The following is a 19,900-nucleotide window of genomic DNA, read 5'->3' as shown; positions in this document are numbered from 1 at the left end:
GACAGAGAGGAGTGTGGAGTTGACATCTACATTTGGTGTTGATGCATGTTGATTCCTTGTTTTAGCACTTGATTTCTTTCTTTTACGAGGGAAATGACATTTCTTTCCTTTAGTAGAAATTTGGAAGCTAATCACATCAAATTACATCAGGCATTTTCATTATGTCTTACAAAACATGACAGTGCCTTATACAGTTTGATGTAATCCAGATGATACATTCCCTTTCATACACTGCTATTTTCATTATTGTTAAGCAGGAAGTATGCAGATGTAGAAACAAAACATATCTCCCAACAGATCATGGGATAGTCCTTATCTTCCAAAATAACATTACCATTAGTATTCTATACAAAATTCCACTGTGCAAATCCATCAATACTCTGTCTTATCTGAAGAGACATTGGTCCTCGGTAAAGAATTCAAACTGAAAATGGATTTTTAGCCATGACAAACAGTTAGAATATTCTGGTTATTTAGATTAAGTTTATTTTAATCTGGATAGTTTCCATTTAGTGATCTGAGAACTTTCTGGAATTTATTTGTACTGCACTTTTCTTTTCATGGGTGGACTTTGGTCCTTGTCAGCTTTAACTTCATTCTCTCTGCTTCTTTCCTACTACCTTTTTAAGATCTTCATTTGTTTCCTCCAGGTTTTGTTTACCTTTCTTTTCCGATTTAGTTACAGTCTGAAGAGCTTTCTCCTCCTTAACTTTTGGTTTGGCCTTTATTAGCCCAACTTCTGTTGTTTTAGTCTCTGCCTGCTTGAGTTTCTCAGTCATCTTTGCTTCACCTTTTCCATCCTTCACTTCCTTTTTAACTTTTGCTTCCACTTTGGTGCTCTTTACTTTCTTTTCCTCTGCAAGTAATGAAGAAAAAACTTTCAGTGTCATTTTTCTCCCCCCCCCCCCCCCGTTCCCTCCAAACACTCAATACCCTTCGTTTTATCTTGTGCTATTATTAATGAGTATTTCTTCATCATTAACACCTTGCTATGATCTGACAAAAACAAAAAAAAACCCAAAATGTTAGGTACGAGCATGTTCTGTCTTCGGACCTGTACCAAGGATTTGACTGATACAAAGAAATAGGCTATGGTAAATAATAACAATGTATCTAATGACAATATACTAGCTTTTATGGTAGAAACTGAAGCGACAAATGTTGGCCATTATACAAACAGATATGGTACTTCTAGGCTAAATTTGATTAACTTTAAATGTCAGAGATCAAGATCCAAACTCTGTTGTAAGCTATAAGTATAGTCAATTTAAAGCAGGAGTATTTCTAAGGATCGCGTTTATGATATGGGTTCTAGATCTGGGTCCAAGGAGGTCTTGATTCCTTGAGTCTCACTCCATATCAATTCCTCAATTTCAAAGCCTTGTCTGAGACAGGCCAATTCATAATGAGATGTTCAGTAAAGAGAAGATTTCAGAGCAGAATAACCAGGCTGTAAAAATCAGTGGCACAGAAGCTGGTAGCATCAGGTCTTTTCCTTCTGCTCTTAGGTATCATCTGCTTTTTCTCAGCTGAGATGTGGCTGTTGACTGTGTGAGTGCTTGTAGTTGACTTCAGTGGAAAATCTAACAGCAGCCTTAAACCAGCCCTGAATCTCCTTTAAACTAATCTGTTTAATGTTCACAAGTCTGCTCTTGGTTCTCACCCTAGGTCTAAATGTCTCCGTTCTTGAGGCAAAACTCCAACTAGTGCTACAGAGTCCATGTCTTCTGTAAGACCCTGGACTTCTATTTGTATTAAGCCACTGGTCTGACTAGACTGATTTTAAGTACGTGAACTGAACCTATTCTACCTATTCTAAAACAGAATACAGGTATTCTTATAATGGACAATTCCTACTTCCAAACAAAGCCACAACACAACCAAATGCATTGCTGGCTAATGAAAGGAAGATTTCATTAATTACATAGAGTGAAAATATGTACTGTATGTCAGATCACTTACAGATAGCCCAACTTCTTTTTCAGGGCAATAGTCATTCGTACGTTTATTTTTCTTCTCACCTTTGAAATTTCACAAGGTTTATAAAGGAATCATATATAGAACTAACTCCTTGATGTTCTAAAGACATTTTATTTCATCATTATAGTCATGTAGTTGAATTTTCATACACATTCTATTCTCTTCTCACGTAAAATAAAGTTTATTCATTTAAATATAAACTCTGGCAAAAAAAGTAATATAAATTCATAAATATCTTTGGGAGGAACTTTCTTTTCAACTTTTTCATGTCTTTCCACTTTTTCTTTTTGAATTGCTAAAAATGAGTACAATTATATATTAGGGGTAAAAAAAGAATAAGAAAATATTGCTAAAACACAACTAAATCCCTGGAAGTTTCACATTTCTTTATGTTTCCTTTTTCTTTTTGGCTTCTTTTTCTCAGGTTCACACACTAGAGCAAAAGGCTTCAAAATCTCTGTTGAGAATCACCCAACCAAAAGATAAGGCAGTGACACAGATCTGAAGCTTTTTGAGGAGTGTTTATACTGTATATTCCATAGGACACAAACTGGTTCTGCTCAAGCTCTGAGCAGACATGGGCTTGTTCTTTTTGTGCTCAAGCCAACAGAAAGCTATGTGACTACATTAGTCTTCAAGAAAAGGGTTTTTCTTAGCTTGGGCTCATTGTCATACAAATACAGCCACAAGCCTGGTGCTCAGTTCAGAGACAAGCCAGAGTGAGTTCACGTCTGCACAGGATACGCTGGGTAAACACACACTGCTATGACCCAGAAAGACTATCAAAATTCTATTTGGGGACTTCTGCCCTTCCTCTCTTGGTTGCCATCCAGATATATTTTGCAGTAACAAAACAACCTTGAAAATTAATTACACTTCTTTCAAGTGACAGCTATATAAGAGCAGCATTCTCTCTTACTGAATTCCAGTCTGGAATTATTGCCTATTTGAGCCATAGCTGATATTTAGACTGATTTTGTTTAGATAGCAGTTTCTTAGATGACATCTTTAAATAACATATCGCTGAAGTTTCTGGAGCCTTTAGCAGGGGCTGAAGAAATACCCTAGGACTATTTATTGAGCACTGAGAAAGTCTCCGGGCTGTGGGGAAAAGTATCCACAGCTCTTACAGTATGTCTGTCCCCCAAAACTGGCCTGGACCTTAGCGTCCTCATTTCCCAGGGACTCCAACCCGTTGAAATGGCCCCTCAGCACTGTTGGTGGCTGATGCAGTTCGGAGCAGACCTCAGACAAAATGGAGGTTAGCCTGGCTCAAGACACTGTGGGCACAAACATGCCTTAGGAAGCACTTAAGGCAATGAGCGCACTAGTGCATTAAGTTCACCCACAGGGACTGATACTGCATCGAAACTATTCTAGACAGGGTAGTAGGTCTACATGTCACAGAAGCAGCAAATCTCCTTAGCTACTAGAGTGGCCAAAGGGCCAAGAAGATTAATTCTTTATAAAATTTACTAGCTAGTGACTGGAGTCATGGCTGCTATTAAATATAATAAAGCTCTGAGCAATTATTTGCTTAGCTAGCAGAAGATAAATGGATAAATAGGGTAGCTGTTTCTTAGGAATATCTCCAGGATTCTCTGAAGTTATTTGCTTTTCAAGACTACACAGACTCTGTGGGCATTTATTTTTCCGGTTTACTTCAGTGTGATTCCACTTAAAAAAAAAAAAAATCCTATGCTTTCAGGTTATATACTGAAAGTAGAAGAACTGATCAAATACCTCTTTTAAAGACAGACTGGACAATGTCTGCCTTTTCTACTTAAGTCTTCATTCTACTTTTTCTCTCTCCTTACTCCCACTCTCTGTTTTCACATTTTTCCTTAGAAGAAGGTTGAGTCCAATAAAGTTTGATTTATACATTTGAATTTATATTGTTTGAGCAGCTTCAAACAAAACCTAATTAATTCATGTGTCTCATCATCATCAGCTTAATCTGACTGCAGTAACAGACTGATATTAAGATATCTCACATTTTTTTCAGGATTTAACTCTAATTTGAGTAAAAGTAAGAAGAGACAAAGATTAGAACCTAACTTTGTTATGGAAATATTTGGCTTTCAAAAAGCAAAGCATATAAGAGAGGAAAAAAAAAGGAAAACTGCAGAACAAAAACATTCAAATGCCAAGTAATAATAAATATTAAATTTAAAAAATGGCACAGCAGAGTAAGCTGACTGGATTTTTAAATCCACCCTGTCCAAGCATGGCTAAAGATGGAATTATCAGACAAAAGAATACTGAAACCCACCCCTCACACATGATATTGTTTCAGAATATATGTGATAATTAGTAGATATATAAATACTAACCAAAGCTACTTCCATCATGGAGTACAGTACAAATCATGTACTGAAATGAAAAGGTTATTGTAAAAATAAAGGCAAGAGAACAAAAATCTATTTTTGTATATGATGGAAGACACCGACTGAGAGAAGGTAAACACTGTCACGCTCAGGTCTGCACCAGATTGAAAACTGATACACAAGAGAAAGCCTTCTTTGCAGGCAAATTACTGAAATCAATTGTGGAGGAGACAAATCAAGGAATGCACATATTATAGTCATAGGATCGTTCCTTTAGCTGCGCAAAAGTGATTCATAACTACCACTGTGCACTGAAACAAGTGAGCTAAGCAAGAAATATGTGCTGTGCAAGATTTCAGTCAGGAGCTGATTAAGACCTGCTCAAGCAATTGTGAGAGGGACCAAACAATATACAGCACAGACTAGAAGAGCTATATACTTTAAATACTCATCTCCACATTCTCCCAAACCAAAAAAGCACTAACAATCTAAAACTGTACTACAGCTAATAATAATCAGCATTACCTTTAGAAGGTGCTTTCTTTTCCGGTTTTTCTGGCTTTTCAGTTTTCTCTTTATGCGTAACTAGAAACAAGTAACAAAAATATTGTGGCTATTAAGAAAGAGAAATGATGCAGATTAAATGAGAAAAAGGAGAAAAAAGAAAATCAAGAAACACGTGGCTGGCCATGCAAAGAAGTAGAAAGATTTCTTCAGCGGCTGCTGTCTTCTGCTCACGGGATTGTCCCTGTATTTAGCACTTTCATTTTTGCAATATTTATAGGTTAACTGTTAATTTGTGTGGCTTATTCAGGTCTCTACTCAGAAGGAAAGTTACATATTGTTGTCATTGCAAGGGTCTTTGCTGCAGCACAGACAGCAGAAAGCCTTGGCATATCATTCCTGTGCCAGATGAATATCACAGCTGAAAACTGTGCTCCTCTCATGATAAAGTAATATAAAATAAAGTTAGAAGTGAAATCATTGATATATGGGAACAAAGAGAAGACTCTGCTTGAGGGGTGATGCCTTACTGACCACCAAAGCAAAAGCCTGGTGGGCCGTATTCAACTGCTTTTGGAGGAATGGGTGTCTTCTGCATCACTTGCAAGTCTGACACCCTGCGTGTATGACATAGTGTTTCTCCCTGCGTACTTGTGCCCAGGATTTTTGGATAGCTGGCATCCTAACCTGCCAAGCATTTGAATTCCAGGAGAACACCCTGTGGAAGAAAATCTACCATCTAAACTGACAGTCCTGTGCTTATTTGCTCCATGTGTTTGCTCTAACAGACAAAGAGTTGAACCCTGGACTGTCTCCTGTCTCAGGGATGGCTACTCAAGCCCACCTTCCCAAATTTATCCACAAGGACATTCAGCTATTCAGAAGTGGCCTTTGCTCAGTCAAATCCTTCCAGAAAGCTTTCATTGCCATCCTGCAATAAAATGTGGAAGCAAATGTGAAACCCTTTCGTTCACCTCTTGCCCTAAAACAGAATGACTGTTTTCTCTCCCTGCTCTAAAAAGTCTGTTTCATGTTGAAAAAGGTGGGTAAAAAAAAAAAGAAGATTAAAAAAAAACAAAATTGAGGTGAAACGTAAATGTGTTTTGCTTTAACAAATCATGCTCCCCTAAGAAGCGATCCTTTTGTTTGCTAACGTCACTGTTGGGGAGACTTGTTTCCTCTTGATAAGCTCTGTTTATTAAAATTATTTCATTTAGTAGCTCTTTTGTGAGCAGCACTTGGAGACATGCTTAATGGCACATTAGATCTTTAATGTGTAGATCCATAAAACCTAATTATACAGGAAGGATCCTGTAAACTACATGTAGAGAAATTTAAATAACACAGCCCTACCAGGACTTCCTGCCCATTTTTGTCAACAAAGTTTTCTTTTTTTATTTTATTTATTAACACGTTTATGAGAGGCATTTGGAGGGGGAAGAGGAATATTTGCTCTTAATAGAATAACAAGAAATGTTTTACTACATTCAACCGTAAATGCAAACAGTGGTTGTATGACATCTGCATATGGCATATCAAGACAGCTTAATGGCAGCCATATAATGGGATCTGTTGAGGGAGTCTGGACAAATCACTGAGACCACTCAAGATGTCAAAGTATATGATTAGAACTTTCAAAACGTACATACTGTCTCTAGGGTTTATTTCTCCTGAAGTAGGAACGGCATTTCTGGTACGACAGTAATGCCATGAAAGACGTTAATCAAGAAGAGTCCTGGTTATTTATGTTGTTTACTAGCTTTGTTTATTGGTCTGTTTTGGTTTATTGGTATGTTTGGTTTTTCTTGTTTATTATTTTGGTTTATTTCTGAAGGATTTTCTGAACTCCACATAACAAATAATGGTTTTACCAGCTAGGAATAATTAAACACTCTAATTAATTACAAATCTAATTGCACTGGTGTTATAACTAATGCTCTTTGGGTTTTTTTGTTTGCTTTTAATTTCCACTTTACAAATTGAAATAAAGTACACTATTGTGACTAGGTTTCTGGCTCAGGTTTCAGAATACACCTGAGCTGTGCAATACCAACTGCATGGTAGGTAGTCTGGAGTATTTTCTTATTTGCACTCTGATTTTCTAACTGTTTGCAGGTTTAATGTTTACACACTAACTTGGACATGGGTGTGCAAAGATGATATTATGTGCTTTTATCCACTGAGGTACCCTACTGGGACCAAGCATGTGAAAACACCCAGCTGCCTATTTGCTTCTGGCGTATTATACTAGGAACACACAAATGTATGCATGAGCATTGCTTTGTACCCTCAAGCCTTGTGTTGATGGTTCAAAAGGAAGTAGCAGTTATTGAAGATAAAGCAGTGTTAGATACCAGTGTATTGCCAGTAACTACTTAATGAATTAGTCCTGCCTTGTCCAATACTTATGTGTTCACGGATCCATTGTATTTAAAATATTTTTTTTCCCACATCCTCTGCTTCATTACCTTTGTTTACATTTTCTCTAGTTGTCAGGTGTGTTAGTTGAATGACCATATTCACTCAGTAACCATATTTAGTGAGAATATTGGAAATACTCCTAGGAAATAATGACTATTGAGTCATTAAAATATTTATCCATAGTATAAAATATATAATCTCCTCCCTGCCCCCCCCCCCAAAAAAAAAAAAACTTGCAGAAGGAATACAAAATGCTATTCAGTCTGGATCTCTGCAAGCCTTTATGTCACCCGATGACTTTACTCATCCAGTTCTATAACAATTTTTCCAATCTCAAGGATACATAAATTGACATGCAGAGGAATTGAGCGGGTTAGTTCCAGAGCTACCCAAAAATGTAACATAAATAATGACATTAAATCATTACCTGTATGCCTTTCTTTTTTTTCAGGTTTTTCTTGTCTTTCCAATTTGTCTTTATGTGTCACTAGGAAAGAAGAAATATGTTCACATATATACATATATATATATATATACACACATATATATACACACAAATCTATATCAAAAAAAAGGTGCAAGAAACTAAAAAATCAAAAATAATTCTAGCAAGATAAACAATGGGAGGCAAAATGACAGGCTGCAGTTACTGAATTATCCCATGCATATCTGCACAGCATACATTGTACTACTTGGGTACGAGGAGGCAGACAAGTCTGTGCCTAACAAGTTACTGTTTATCATCCAAGCCATGGTAACATGCCTCAGCTGTTTAGCACAGTAACTTTATCGCTTGCAATTGTCTGTCCGTTCCTGAAGATGGTTTTTCAGAAACCTGTCAAGGACTAAGAGCTCAGAGTAAATGCTGATGCCTTCAAAAGAAGGAGCATGTCACCTGGGCCGCCCCATCCTCTGACAGGCAGAGGCTTACGACAGCCCAGGAATCAGTCTTGGCACACAAGAACATCACACGCACAAATGACTTCCCTCACTTGCCAGTTGGCTCGAAATGAATAGTAATGGACACTAGCTGAGATCTGTCCTCAGCAAATGATTTCAGAGCTGTAGTTAGATGCCCAGTGTGTGCGAAATAAAAACTAAAATTTTGACAGGGTAAACTGTATGGAGCCATCCACTCATTGACCTAACTTTTTCCACTTTCCTTACCTAGGAGTTAGCACAAGAATTCTCAAGACAATAAAAAATAAGAACATGGATTTTAGAGCATTTGAGAAAAATCAGCTGTGAAACTGCAATCTAGCTTTTATTCTAACTCCTGTGGCGATGCTCACTCAGTTTAGTAAAAATCCTTTGTCAGACAGGAGAAAAAAGGAAAGATCTTTCTTTTGCAGTATCATGAACTCCATATCTAACTGGAAGTGAAATTAAAAGAGGAGGGACCATTGTGAGACAGGGTTCTCACAATTTTTTAGCAACCGAGAGGTGAAATGCATGAGAAAGTGAGTTCCTGACATAGCTAACTGAGCCATTTCTATGGACACCTAATTACTTTCTGTGTCATTAGGTAATTTTCCTAAACTTCATCATGGACACTGATTAGAAATTAGAATAGGATATTTTTTACTCTCACCAGATTCCAGTCTTGAAAATAGAACATACTTAAAGTAGACAACAAGCATTTAAAATACAGGGATGCAGTGGAACTTTTAGGGCTCCCAGACAGTGAAATGGCCTTAGAAAGATGTGTATCCATAGTTATAATTTTAAAATATATTATCCAGTGTGAAAGCAATGATTTTTAGTACAGTGAACCCAGAGAATCTGTATCTTTAGTAATATTTTAGTAGTAATTGTAACAGTAGTTCACTAGACAAAATTAAAAGTAATTCATTCACATTAGGATAGGGTATAGTCAATCACAGAGCCAGGTAGGAGTTATAATAAGTTAAGGCAGTAACTTATTATTGGGGAGAGATGGGATCCACCTCACGAGGCGGGGCGCACGTATCTTTGCCAACAGGTTGGCCAACCTGGTAAGGAGGGCTTTAAACTAGGAAAGATGGGGGAAGGGGAGAGTTATAGTGCCAGGGTAGCTGGCAAAAGACTGCTCAAGTCAGGATGCCTCCAGCAGGTGAATGCAGCCAGGGAAGTGCGCATGGGATGTGGCTATGGAGGACCCTCTTTTAGCCCTCCTGGGAAACCTGCATGCTCGATCACCTCCCTGAAATGCCTGTACACCAATGCACGCAGCATGGGGAGCAAACAGGAAGAACTAGAGATCTGTGTGCGGTCGCAGGGCCATGATCTCATTGCCATTACAGAGACATGGTGGGATAGCTCGCATGACTGGAGTGCTGTCATGGATGGCTACGTGCTTTTTAGGAAAGACAGGCCAGGAAAGCGAGGTGGTGGAGTTGCTCTTTATGTGAGAGAGCAACTGGAATGTATTGAGCTGTGCCTAGGGGTGGATGAAGAGCGAGTCGAGAGCTTATGGGTAAGGATCAAAGGGCAGGCTAATAGAGGTGACACTGTTGTGGGTGTTTACTACAGGCCACCTGATCAGGATGAGGAAGTTGATGAGGCCTTCTACAGACAGCTGGAAGTAGCCTCACGATCCCAGGCCCTGGTTCTCATGGGGGACTTCAACCACCCTGATATCTGCTGGAAAGACAACACAGCTAGGCACAAACAGTCCTGGAGGTTCCTGCAGAGCATTGGTGACAACTTCTTGACACAGGTGGTGGAGGAGCCAACAAGGAGAGGTGTGCTGCTGGACCTCGTACTAACAAACAAAGAAGGACTGGTGGAAGATGTGAAGGTCGGGGGCTGCCTTGGCTGCAGTGACCATGAGATGGTGGAGTTCAGGATCCTGCGAGGAGGCAGCAGGGCACCAAGTAGGATCGCAACCCTGGACTTCAGGAGAGCAAACTTTGGCCTCTTCAGGGACCTACTTGGAGGAATCCCATGGGTTAGGGCCCTAGAAGGAAGGGGCCTTCAAGAGAGCTGGTTAATATTCAAGCATCACCTCCTCCAGGCTCAAGAGCGGTGCATCCCTAAGAGTAGGAAGTCAAGCAAAAGAGGTAGGAGAGCTGCATGGATGAGCAAGGAGCTCCTGGCAAAACTCAACCAGAAGAAGGAAGTATACAGAAAGTGGAAAGGGGGACAGGCCACTTGGGATGAATATAGGAATGTTGTCAGAGTATGCAGGGATGTGACGAGGAAGGCTAAGGCCCGTTTGGAATTAAATCTGGCTAGAGATGTCAAGGACAACAAGAAGGGCTTCTTCAAATACATCAGTAGCAAGAGGAAGACTAGGGAAAATGTGGGCCCTTTGCTGAATGGGGTGAGTGCCCTGGTGACGAAGGATGCAGAGAAGGCAGAGTTACTGAATGCCTTCTTTGCTTCAGTCTTTACTGCACAGGCCAGCCCTCAGGAACCCCAGACCCTGGAGGCAAGAGAGAAAGTCTGGAGGAAGGAAGACTTTCCCTTGGTGGAGGAGGAGTGGGTTAGAGATCATTTAAGCAAACTTGACACCCACAAATCCATGGGCCCCGATGGGATGCACCCACGAGTGCTGAGGGAGCTGGCAGATGTCATTCCTAAGCCACTCTCCATCATCTTTGAAAGGTCATGGAGGACAGGAGAGGTGCCTGAGGGCTGGAAGAAAGCCAGTGTCACTCCAGCCTTCAAAAAGGGCAAGAAGGAGGACCCAGGGAACTACAGGCCAGTCAGCCTCACCTCCATCCCTGGAAAGGTGATGGAGCAGCTCATCCTGGAGGCCATCTCCAAGCATGTGGAGGACAAGAAGGTGATCAGGAGTAGTCAGCATGGCTTCACCAAGGGGAAATCATGCTTAACCAATCTGATAGCCTTCTATGATGGAATGATTGGCTGGGTAGATGAGGGGAGAGCAGTGGATGTTGTCTACCTTGACTTCAGCAAGGCTTTTGACACTGTCTCCCATAACATCCTCATAGGTAAGCGCAGGAAGTGTGGGCTAGATGAGTGGACAGTGAGATGTACTGAGAACTGGCTGAATGGCAGAGCTCAGAGGGTTGTGATCAGCGCTGCAGAGTCTAGTTGGAGGCCTGTAGCTAGCGGTGTCCCCCAGGGGTCAGTCCTGGGTCCAGTCTTGTTCAACTTCTTCATCAATGACCTGGATGAAGGGACAGAGTGCACCCTCAGCAAGTTTGCCGACGATACAAAACTGGGAGGAGTGGCGGATACGCCAGAGGGCTGTGCTGCCATTCAGAGAGACCTGGACAGGCTGGAGAGGTGGGCAGAGAGGAACCTCATGAAGTTCAACAAAGGCAAGTGCAGGGTCCTGCACCTGGGGAGGAATAACTCCATGCACCAGTACAGGTTGGGGGTTGACCTGCTGGAAAGCAGCTCTGCCGAGAAGGACCTGGGAGTGCTGGTGGACACCAAGTTAAGCATGAGGCAGCAACGTGCCCTTGTGGCCAAGAAGGCCAATGGTATCCTGGGGTGCATCAGGAAGAGCGCTGCCAGCAGGTCGAGGGAGGTGATTCTCCCCCTCTACTCAGCCCTGGTGCGGCCACATCTGGAGTACTGTGTCCAGTTCTGGGCTCCCCAGTACAAGAGGGATGTGGCACTACTGGAGCAAGTCCAGCGAAGGGCTACACAGATGATTAGGGGACTGGAGCATCTCTCTTATGAGGAAAGACTGAGAGAGCTGGGTCTGTTTAGCCTGGAGAAGAGAAGGCTGAGAGGAGATCTTATCAATGTGTACAAGTATCTGAAGGGAGGGTGTCAAGAGGATGGAACCAGACTCTTTTCAGTGGTGCCCAGCAACAGGACGCAAGGCAACAGGCACAAACTGAAACACAGACAGTTCCATCTGAACATGAGGAAAAACTTTTTCACTGTGAGGGTGACAGAGCACTGGAACAGCTTGCCCAGAGAAGTTGTGGAGTCTCCTTCTCTGGAGATATTCAAAACCCGCCTGGATGCGATCCTGTGCAATGTGCTCTAGGTGACCCTGCTTGAGCAGGGGGGTTGGACTAGATGATCTCCAGAGGTCCCTTCCAACCTCAACCATTCTGTGTGTAATAATTCTCCTTATTCTTTTCATAAGATAGCTGAAATTTGGTTGGGATCTGATTTTCCTATCCTAAGAAACTTTTAAAAACATTACCAAATTGTTCTTCTACCAAAGCAAATCCAAGAATTTTCCAAGTTTTCCACAAAAGAGCAGGAGAAGTCTTGGCAACACATTCAGCGCTTTATATGGGACATTATAATCTTTGTTTTTTCACTTTGCCAAATGTCAGAATCATTTTCTCTTGTTAGAATTTTTCCATTTTCTAGTAATAAATATTCACTGTAATGGAAACCTGAACTCATGTGCCTGCCATTAACCTCTAGAGTCAGTCTTGCTAACTTGGTATATTTTGAATTAGTTACATAAAATGGAAAAGCTCCAATCAGAGACCACTCGAAAGGCCTAGTCAAGCACAGATTTCAATAAGGTGCGTGTTCACTTTTGTTGTGAGAGACTTGCCTTCTTGGTCTGAAATAAATCAGCCATGACTGGATTTGGGGTCTTATGTTTCTTGGGTACTTATTAAGACCATTGGCCTATTTGCTCTTCTAGAATGGGATCTTTCTCCAACCAGAGATTGTATTCTGGACTTGAGTAACCTTTCTTCATAGAACTTTTATGTAAAGGACATGTTATCTGAAGGCTTAAAGTGTTTTGACACGTCAGCATGTTCCAACAAAATACCATTTTGTCAAAAAGTCCCTCACAAGGGGCAAGCTAGATGATGGCTTGGAAAGCAGAGAACTAACTCGTGAGTTGTGGATGGGGCGGAAGCACTATCCTGATTCCGATTCCTAAAATAGGTGGGTCTGTAATTTGTTGTTAGCATACACCAACAGCAAATTAGCAAATCTTCCCTAACATTCCCTCACACCCCCAGAAAGAGGCTGGGGGAAATTTTTTTTTCAAAGACATGTCTCTGAAGCAGAAAGCCTCCAGGTACGCTATAATTTACTCATTACACGCTATATACATATACACACGTACATATATCTATATATAGCGTGTAATGAGTAAATTATATATATGTATGTATGTGTGTGTGTGTACATATACATACATATACATATACATACATACACACACACACATATATATATATATATAAAATGCTGTAATTTACTCATTACATTTTGCTCAGAAGTATGCCCAAAGACAAATATTATGTTTGGGTTTATTCAGGAGAAATAAAAAAGGCACCTACTTATGCTCTGGGCATCTTTTACATAAGTTAATAATACAGTAGAAACATATTCATTAATCCATGAACATAATGTTAGCCTTTCTCCACAGTGATGTATTCAAAGTTCTTGAGGAGCCTTCATTCTCCTTCAAGCTGTCTTTCACAATACCTCCTCCATCCTTAAACATAATTACAATTTACAAAATGGTCTAAGATCAGACTGTTTTGAATGATTGGTAAAAAGACAAAGAACATCAAATGCTAGATACCTACCCTTTATGGGTTCCTTCCTTTCATTTTTTTCTTGTTTTTCAGATTTGTCTCTGTGAATTACTAGAAATAAAAAAAAACAGTAAATCTAATCTCCAGGTATTATGCATACTTATTATTTTACCCAAGTGTTATAGGAAAAATATTTGTAAAATTCAGTAATGTGTTTCAGCTCTGAATGACAAATACTAGATTGTATATAGCCCTTCTTAACGTCAATTTTTAATTCCAAGTCCAGGAGAAATATTTTTGCTTGTATAAGCCTTCAGATGTCGGACCATATTTTTGCAGCATAAGTGATTATTCAGCAACCCTAATTTTAATCTGTGGGATCTGTTTTGGTCCCATTACGCAAACACCCTGGGTCTAGGATTTCCAGTGGAGGAAATTATTTTCAGTCCTTGACAGCACTGCTTACTGTTCTTAAAAGAAAATGGCTAGCATCTTGCTTTCTATGCTCTTTTTTCTTTATTACTTCAGCCACAGGGTGGATTAGCAAGAATGCATCCCTTTTAATAAGAGAATAACATCAGGAAGAACAGATGTTTAAAACACAGTCAACTATATGTCCTGCTAGAAGCAAGCAAACTTGTATCCTTAAGGGCTCTGCTGCCTGCCAAGCTTCTAGACCTTGTTTTTGGACACCATTGTATTTCGCATTATAAGGAGTTAGATAGACAAAAAACATTCATTATCAACCTCTGCTACCACTAGGGCTATCAATAAAAGACCAATATTTTGTAATTTCAAGGCAAACAATATTTTCTTTGCATTGCTCAAGTCTCTGTCAACAAATCATCCACAGAAAACACAACTCTGACTAGAAGATAACTGTGACTTTTATACACAAGCACAGTCATGTTTCTGCATACATTCATTTCACCATGTTTGTAGCAAACGTCATTTCACTGAGGTAGAAGTATACTTCTGATGATTAAATATTTCCTCATTAAATAAGAGGCTCATGTTTCTTTAGGAAAAATCATTGCAAACATTCAGTAATTTCATTATGTCTTTACACGTGTTTGCATTATCGAAATACACTTCCAGTCATAACAGGTAAATTACTGCTAATATCAATTAATAATACAATGGAAAGATATTGAGATGAGATTTTTCAAAGCCCTTAAGGAATATGGACAGCCAATTTACATTGAAATAAACAAGCTGTGAAAAACAAAGCAGCAATGTATTATCGCATGAATTACAAACTCTATAACTCATGCAATTATTTTAGGACCTCCTGTAGCGTACCAAGCAAGAGCAGTCTCCTCGGTCTCTATATCCTGTAGAAATTAGGCCATTAATATTTTTCGTGATACAGTGGATGAAATGGTAGCATGCTCTTACATGACAGCTTTGTATTAGCAAACACAAGCACAGTACCAAACATTTCTAGGTAGTGTGTTGCCAATTTGGGACAGGGCAGCAGCACAGTTTTGCAAACAGTAGGTCTCTGATAGTCAACACCTGTGAAGCACAAGCTTTTGTACATCTGACAAAAGTCCTTGTAGTCTCTATGCCAAAAAGTATAGCTGAACTATGCAGAACAAAGTGGCAACAGGAAAGCTTGCTCTTAGCCACTAAGCATCAAACTTTTGTGAAGGATACACGTCATTCTTCAAAAACTGTTTTTTCATTCCCCACTTCCCCATAGCATCTCCCTATTTCATGCTTTGGAAAAAAACAAAACGAGCTTTGAAAGACAACAACTGCACTGAGTGTCAGCAGACCTTAAAGAGGACATAAATGTAATTCTAGGCTCCTTTACATTGTCAAAATGGCATAAAGGGGCTCAAACACAAGTAAATATTAAAATGTGTGTGGACCTCAAGGTAAAAACATGGAGAAGAGGTCAGCTGGCTCCTTCCTGAGAAATGAAAGTAGCTTGATATATCTGGGCAGAGAGCCTGGAACGTGGATAAGCAGGCACCAGGCTGGCATAAGCGTAAACTATTTTTCTCTTCCCAACGATAGGCTGAAGGTGTTCTCTAATTAGTCCAAGAGCCCTATCCTGCATGTTGATATCACCATAGCCTCAGCGTATGCTAATCTCAGATTGCAGTGTTTACAATTACCTCATATGGACTTGGTCAGAGCTGCGGCTTTTGGGGAGCTTATCTGGGAAGGGCAGGTGCTACCAAAATTAAAGGGTTCACATTCCAGGGCTGTGATGTCCAGCCATTTTTGCCTCTTCAACCACAGTGCAGCAGGGACACCAAAGTCCACTGAAGCTTTTGATTTGAGAAATGTAAATATGATTTTTCTTTTGTAAGTTAACTCTTTGGCTTTTTCCTCTGAAATGTTTTCATGTTCAGCTTTGTATGGAGTCCTAGAAGCTCTGACATAAAATACTTCACTTTGTAGAGGTCTTTTCCAGATCTAGTTGCCTGGATATCTTTTTCTTGCTAGAGGGCTTAATATCTCCCCTTTTCCAAGCCCCCAGTGTTTATGAGGACTCAGGGAAAGGTCAGGAAGTTACACAGATTAGGTTTCAGAAATAAGCCAAGCTGGCCATAGTACCATGTTTCTGGAAAAAAAAAACAGAGTAAAAGCAATATTTTTGCATATATAAAACAAAGAGAAAGCACATAAAAAATGTTTTTAAGGCTGCTAAGTCAAACATTTTTCAGCTGAAAAATGCCAGAACTAAAACTGCTAATTCAACCATTTTATTTGCTTTAAGAAACACACTTGCAGAAAAGATCATCTCTGTCTCTCTCTCTCTCTGTCTCTCTCTCTCTCTCTCTTTTTTTTTTTTTTTAGGATGCCTCATTCACCCAGAAAAATAAGCAGAATAATTAAAACTACTTGTATAACAATTTTGTAAATTGAGATTTTTCCACAACTTCACTCAATTTGCTTGGACTTCCTTGCAAATATTAAGAAGTGTAAGCTCAGAATGAACTGTTATTAGCATTGTAAAAAATATCCCAACCTAATTTTCACTAACCTAGATTTTGGAAATTGCTGAAACATTTTAATGTGACTTTGAATAAAAATTCAGCCTGAGGCAAAGAGCCAAGCATGAAAAATTTCATCCTGAATGACTGGAGTGTGGTAAATTTATAAATAATCTAAAATAGGAACTTATAATGGAAAATTTTAAGGTAATTTAAGAATATATTCCAAACGTAATCATATAAGGATTGCTATCCACTTCAAAAAAATTAAAAACAAGAAGTATGGTTTATATGTGGGACATTTCCCCAAATTTCAGTCATCTAATAGTATATTTGATTTGCATCAAATGGAAGAAATAGTGAAGGGGAAACCTAATTTAGTTTTCTTAGTTAAAGGGTTTGAGAGAATATCGGATAATGTTTCCCTGACCAAAAAAGCAAGTGCAAAAAGAAGAGTTGTAATAAGGAGACACTAATTCCATACCTAAAAGTAAGTCTTAGTCTGCTGCTTTGTATAAAGATAGGTGATGAGTGTGATAGGCAGGAAGCAGAGACTGCTTGCTCTAGCTAACTGCTTGCCTACAGAAGAACACACAGGAAAGTCAAGATAAATGAATTAATACAATGAAGTTAAAGTGCATTAGTTAGACAGCATTAAATCTTTGTGCAGATGCTCTTATTCAGAAGTAAAGTAGCCTTAGATGGCTGTAACTTAATCCTACTTGAAGGAATCCACCAAAAATAAATAAATAAATAAACAAATAAATAAATAAATAAAGTTTTGATCCAGAGAGGGGACAGGCTTCTAAGACCAAAATAATAATCTAAGGAAACCCAAGCAGTTTATAAACTGTGGAAGTGCCTAAACCCATTACAAAGCGCCTTGATTACCTGTGAAGAGGGAGACACTTGCCTCTGTGCTTGCCCAGACCTGCCCCAAACATGCAAAAGCTTCTCACAGCAATGTCTAACCCTGGGCTGGATTTAGTCCTTCAACACTGAATGTAAATGTCTATAGAAGAGCCAGACAATTGCTCAAGACTTATGTGTATATACAATTTAAAAATAGATTTAACTGTGACAGTCAGACAGCATTACACCCATCTAACCGAATCTAGGTTTGACTGCTACTGGTAGTAGTCAAACTACCTATAGCATTGGCTTCACCATAGGCTTCCATAAACCCATGCAACTAAATAAATGCTTCTCAATTTTATCCTGAGCTACCGCAGCTACGTTGCTCTCTGTACACATGCTACTTAATTTAAAGTTAGCTAAGGTGCATCTATAGCTACGCCTCTAGATATCATGGTAGACAGGCCCTGTGTCAAATGTAAATGTGCTATTTAACTTGCTAATTCTGTCAGCCTATTTGGGTTGCTAGTACATTGTGGATTTATATGGTCCAACTCTATTTAACTGCTTAGCTGTCTCAAATACCTTATCTTCCTGCTACAGCAAATTAAATTATAGAGATATATTATATTTGTCTTCATAATCTGATAATGTATCTGTACACTAAAACACAGACAGCTTTATTCTATGATGTTTAATATTTGCATTATCAGTATGGCCCTATTAGCAAGTTGATAGGGGTAGGAGGGACAGATATGTATGATGCATAGTAAATGAAATAGTTTTGAAGGGACTGGAATCTATTTGTAAAATCAGGCTGAATTCAGCAATACTTTCTGCGAAGAACAGAAAGGCTTGTCCTAATTCAGAGACACACTAGTATCTTTCCTTAAATCACTGTGTTTTAATGCATGACTATCGGAGGTTACATTTCATCACCACATGGTCTTTTTCGATCTCTCGCTCTGCCAGCAGTGTATTAGTGAAGCATATATGGGAAAAGCCACACTATGTACACAGTAAATCAATCTTTTCCCATGCCTCCACAAATGACTGTAGTAATAGGAGCTATTCTTTCCTAGGAATACAAGCTAATTAATTTTACTGCTAATTCCAGTTTTCAGTTGGAAACAGAGGTGATATTATCAGTTCATTATCATATCATCAGTACCATTATACCATGGTCTTCCATTAGATTGAAATTATATACTTTTATATACTTTCAACATTTTTTTAGTATTGTTTTTCCCTATTGCCAAAGTATTGCATATTTACCTCTTAGTCATTGACAGTAATAATAGCAACAACAAGAACAACTTCTGCTTCTTATATAGCACCTTCAACAGTATCTCTCAGAGACTCTTGCAAGGTCAGTATCTATCATAAAATGACAGACTCACAGGGTGTTCAGGAGGTCTGTGGTGCAATCCCTGCCCAAAGCCATCTCTCCCCCCAGCTGACCCAGCCCCGGCCCCTCGGCCTCCCTGCATGGGGCCAGGGCTGCAGCCCCCACCAGTGCAGTGGCCCCCACCGAACTTGCCCCAATTTATTGACATCTCCTCTGTACTGGTGGAGTCTGAGACAGGACACAGCACCAAGATGTGGTTTAATAAGTGCCGCATATGGGGGATGCTCCCTTCCCTAGAAGGCCTGGCCATGCCCCTGCTCATACAGCCCCGGGCGATGCTGGCCCTTATAAAAATACTGATATATGAAACACCAAACTGGAAAAACTCCATTATAATAGAGAATTTATCTATACACATAATCATGAAGTAAACTAATTTTGTTGCTCTTAAGCACAAGCAAATGCTCTGTTGAATCAGTTCTCAAAATCTTTATTCTTTTCAGAATTAAATTGAATAAATAAAATAATTGAAATAGAATTTATTACTGGTTGTTTATCAAAATATTTAATTATAGGCAAAGATAAGTGCAGAAGTTTGCCTGACTGTTCATACTATAAGAACCTGTCTTATAATTTCTGCCTCTTCCATCTGGAATTTCCATTCCCAGTATCTATTTGTGATAATTTTGTATAATCTTTTCAAAATGAGGCTAACAGATAGAACTTCCCTATGAACCTTGGAGATTTGATTGGAAGGGGCTTGACCTTTCAAAAATAAACCTAAAACTACTTCTATAAGTATGGTGTCCATATGCTTGAATAAAGGATTAAAATTTTGTTGGAGTATTTGCTTCTGTTAGAAAGATGCATTTTACTTCTACATTTTTCCTATTAAAAAACTACAAAAGACTGTATTTGAACACGCTTACTGGACATATGTTAGAAGGTAGCAATAAAACTCCTTAAAGATTCAGATCTATATCATGGTCTAGCTTGAGACCGGACAGAACTCTTTTTGTTGTAGTTGTTCCTCTGGTGTGCAAGATGCATCTCTGGGGCTAAATATGAGAACTAAGAATAGAAAAA

At 39.3% G+C, this 19,900-nt stretch overlaps 1 protein-coding gene across 1 annotated transcript in view; it reads right to left on the bottom strand.

Annotated features, from left to right (window-relative positions):
• Positions 1 to 19,900, bottom strand: part of TRDN (triadin) — a 262,339-nt gene that overhangs the window by 159,478 nt on the left and 82,961 nt on the right. The window contains 5 exon segments of the mRNA XM_067294583.1: positions 662 to 858; positions 2,218 to 2,275; positions 4,833 to 4,892; positions 7,660 to 7,719; positions 13,712 to 13,771. Coding sequence (XP_067150684.1) covers positions 662 to 858; positions 2,218 to 2,275; positions 4,833 to 4,892; positions 7,660 to 7,719; positions 13,712 to 13,771 — 435 coding nt within the window.

This window comes from Apteryx mantelli, chromosome 3, assembly GCF_036417845.1.
Source record: "Apteryx mantelli isolate bAptMan1 chromosome 3, bAptMan1.hap1, whole genome shotgun sequence".
In the NCBI taxonomy this organism is placed as follows: domain Eukaryota; kingdom Metazoa; phylum Chordata; class Aves; order Apterygiformes; family Apterygidae; genus Apteryx; species Apteryx mantelli.
This window is presented reverse-complemented; position numbering and strand designations above follow the sequence as displayed.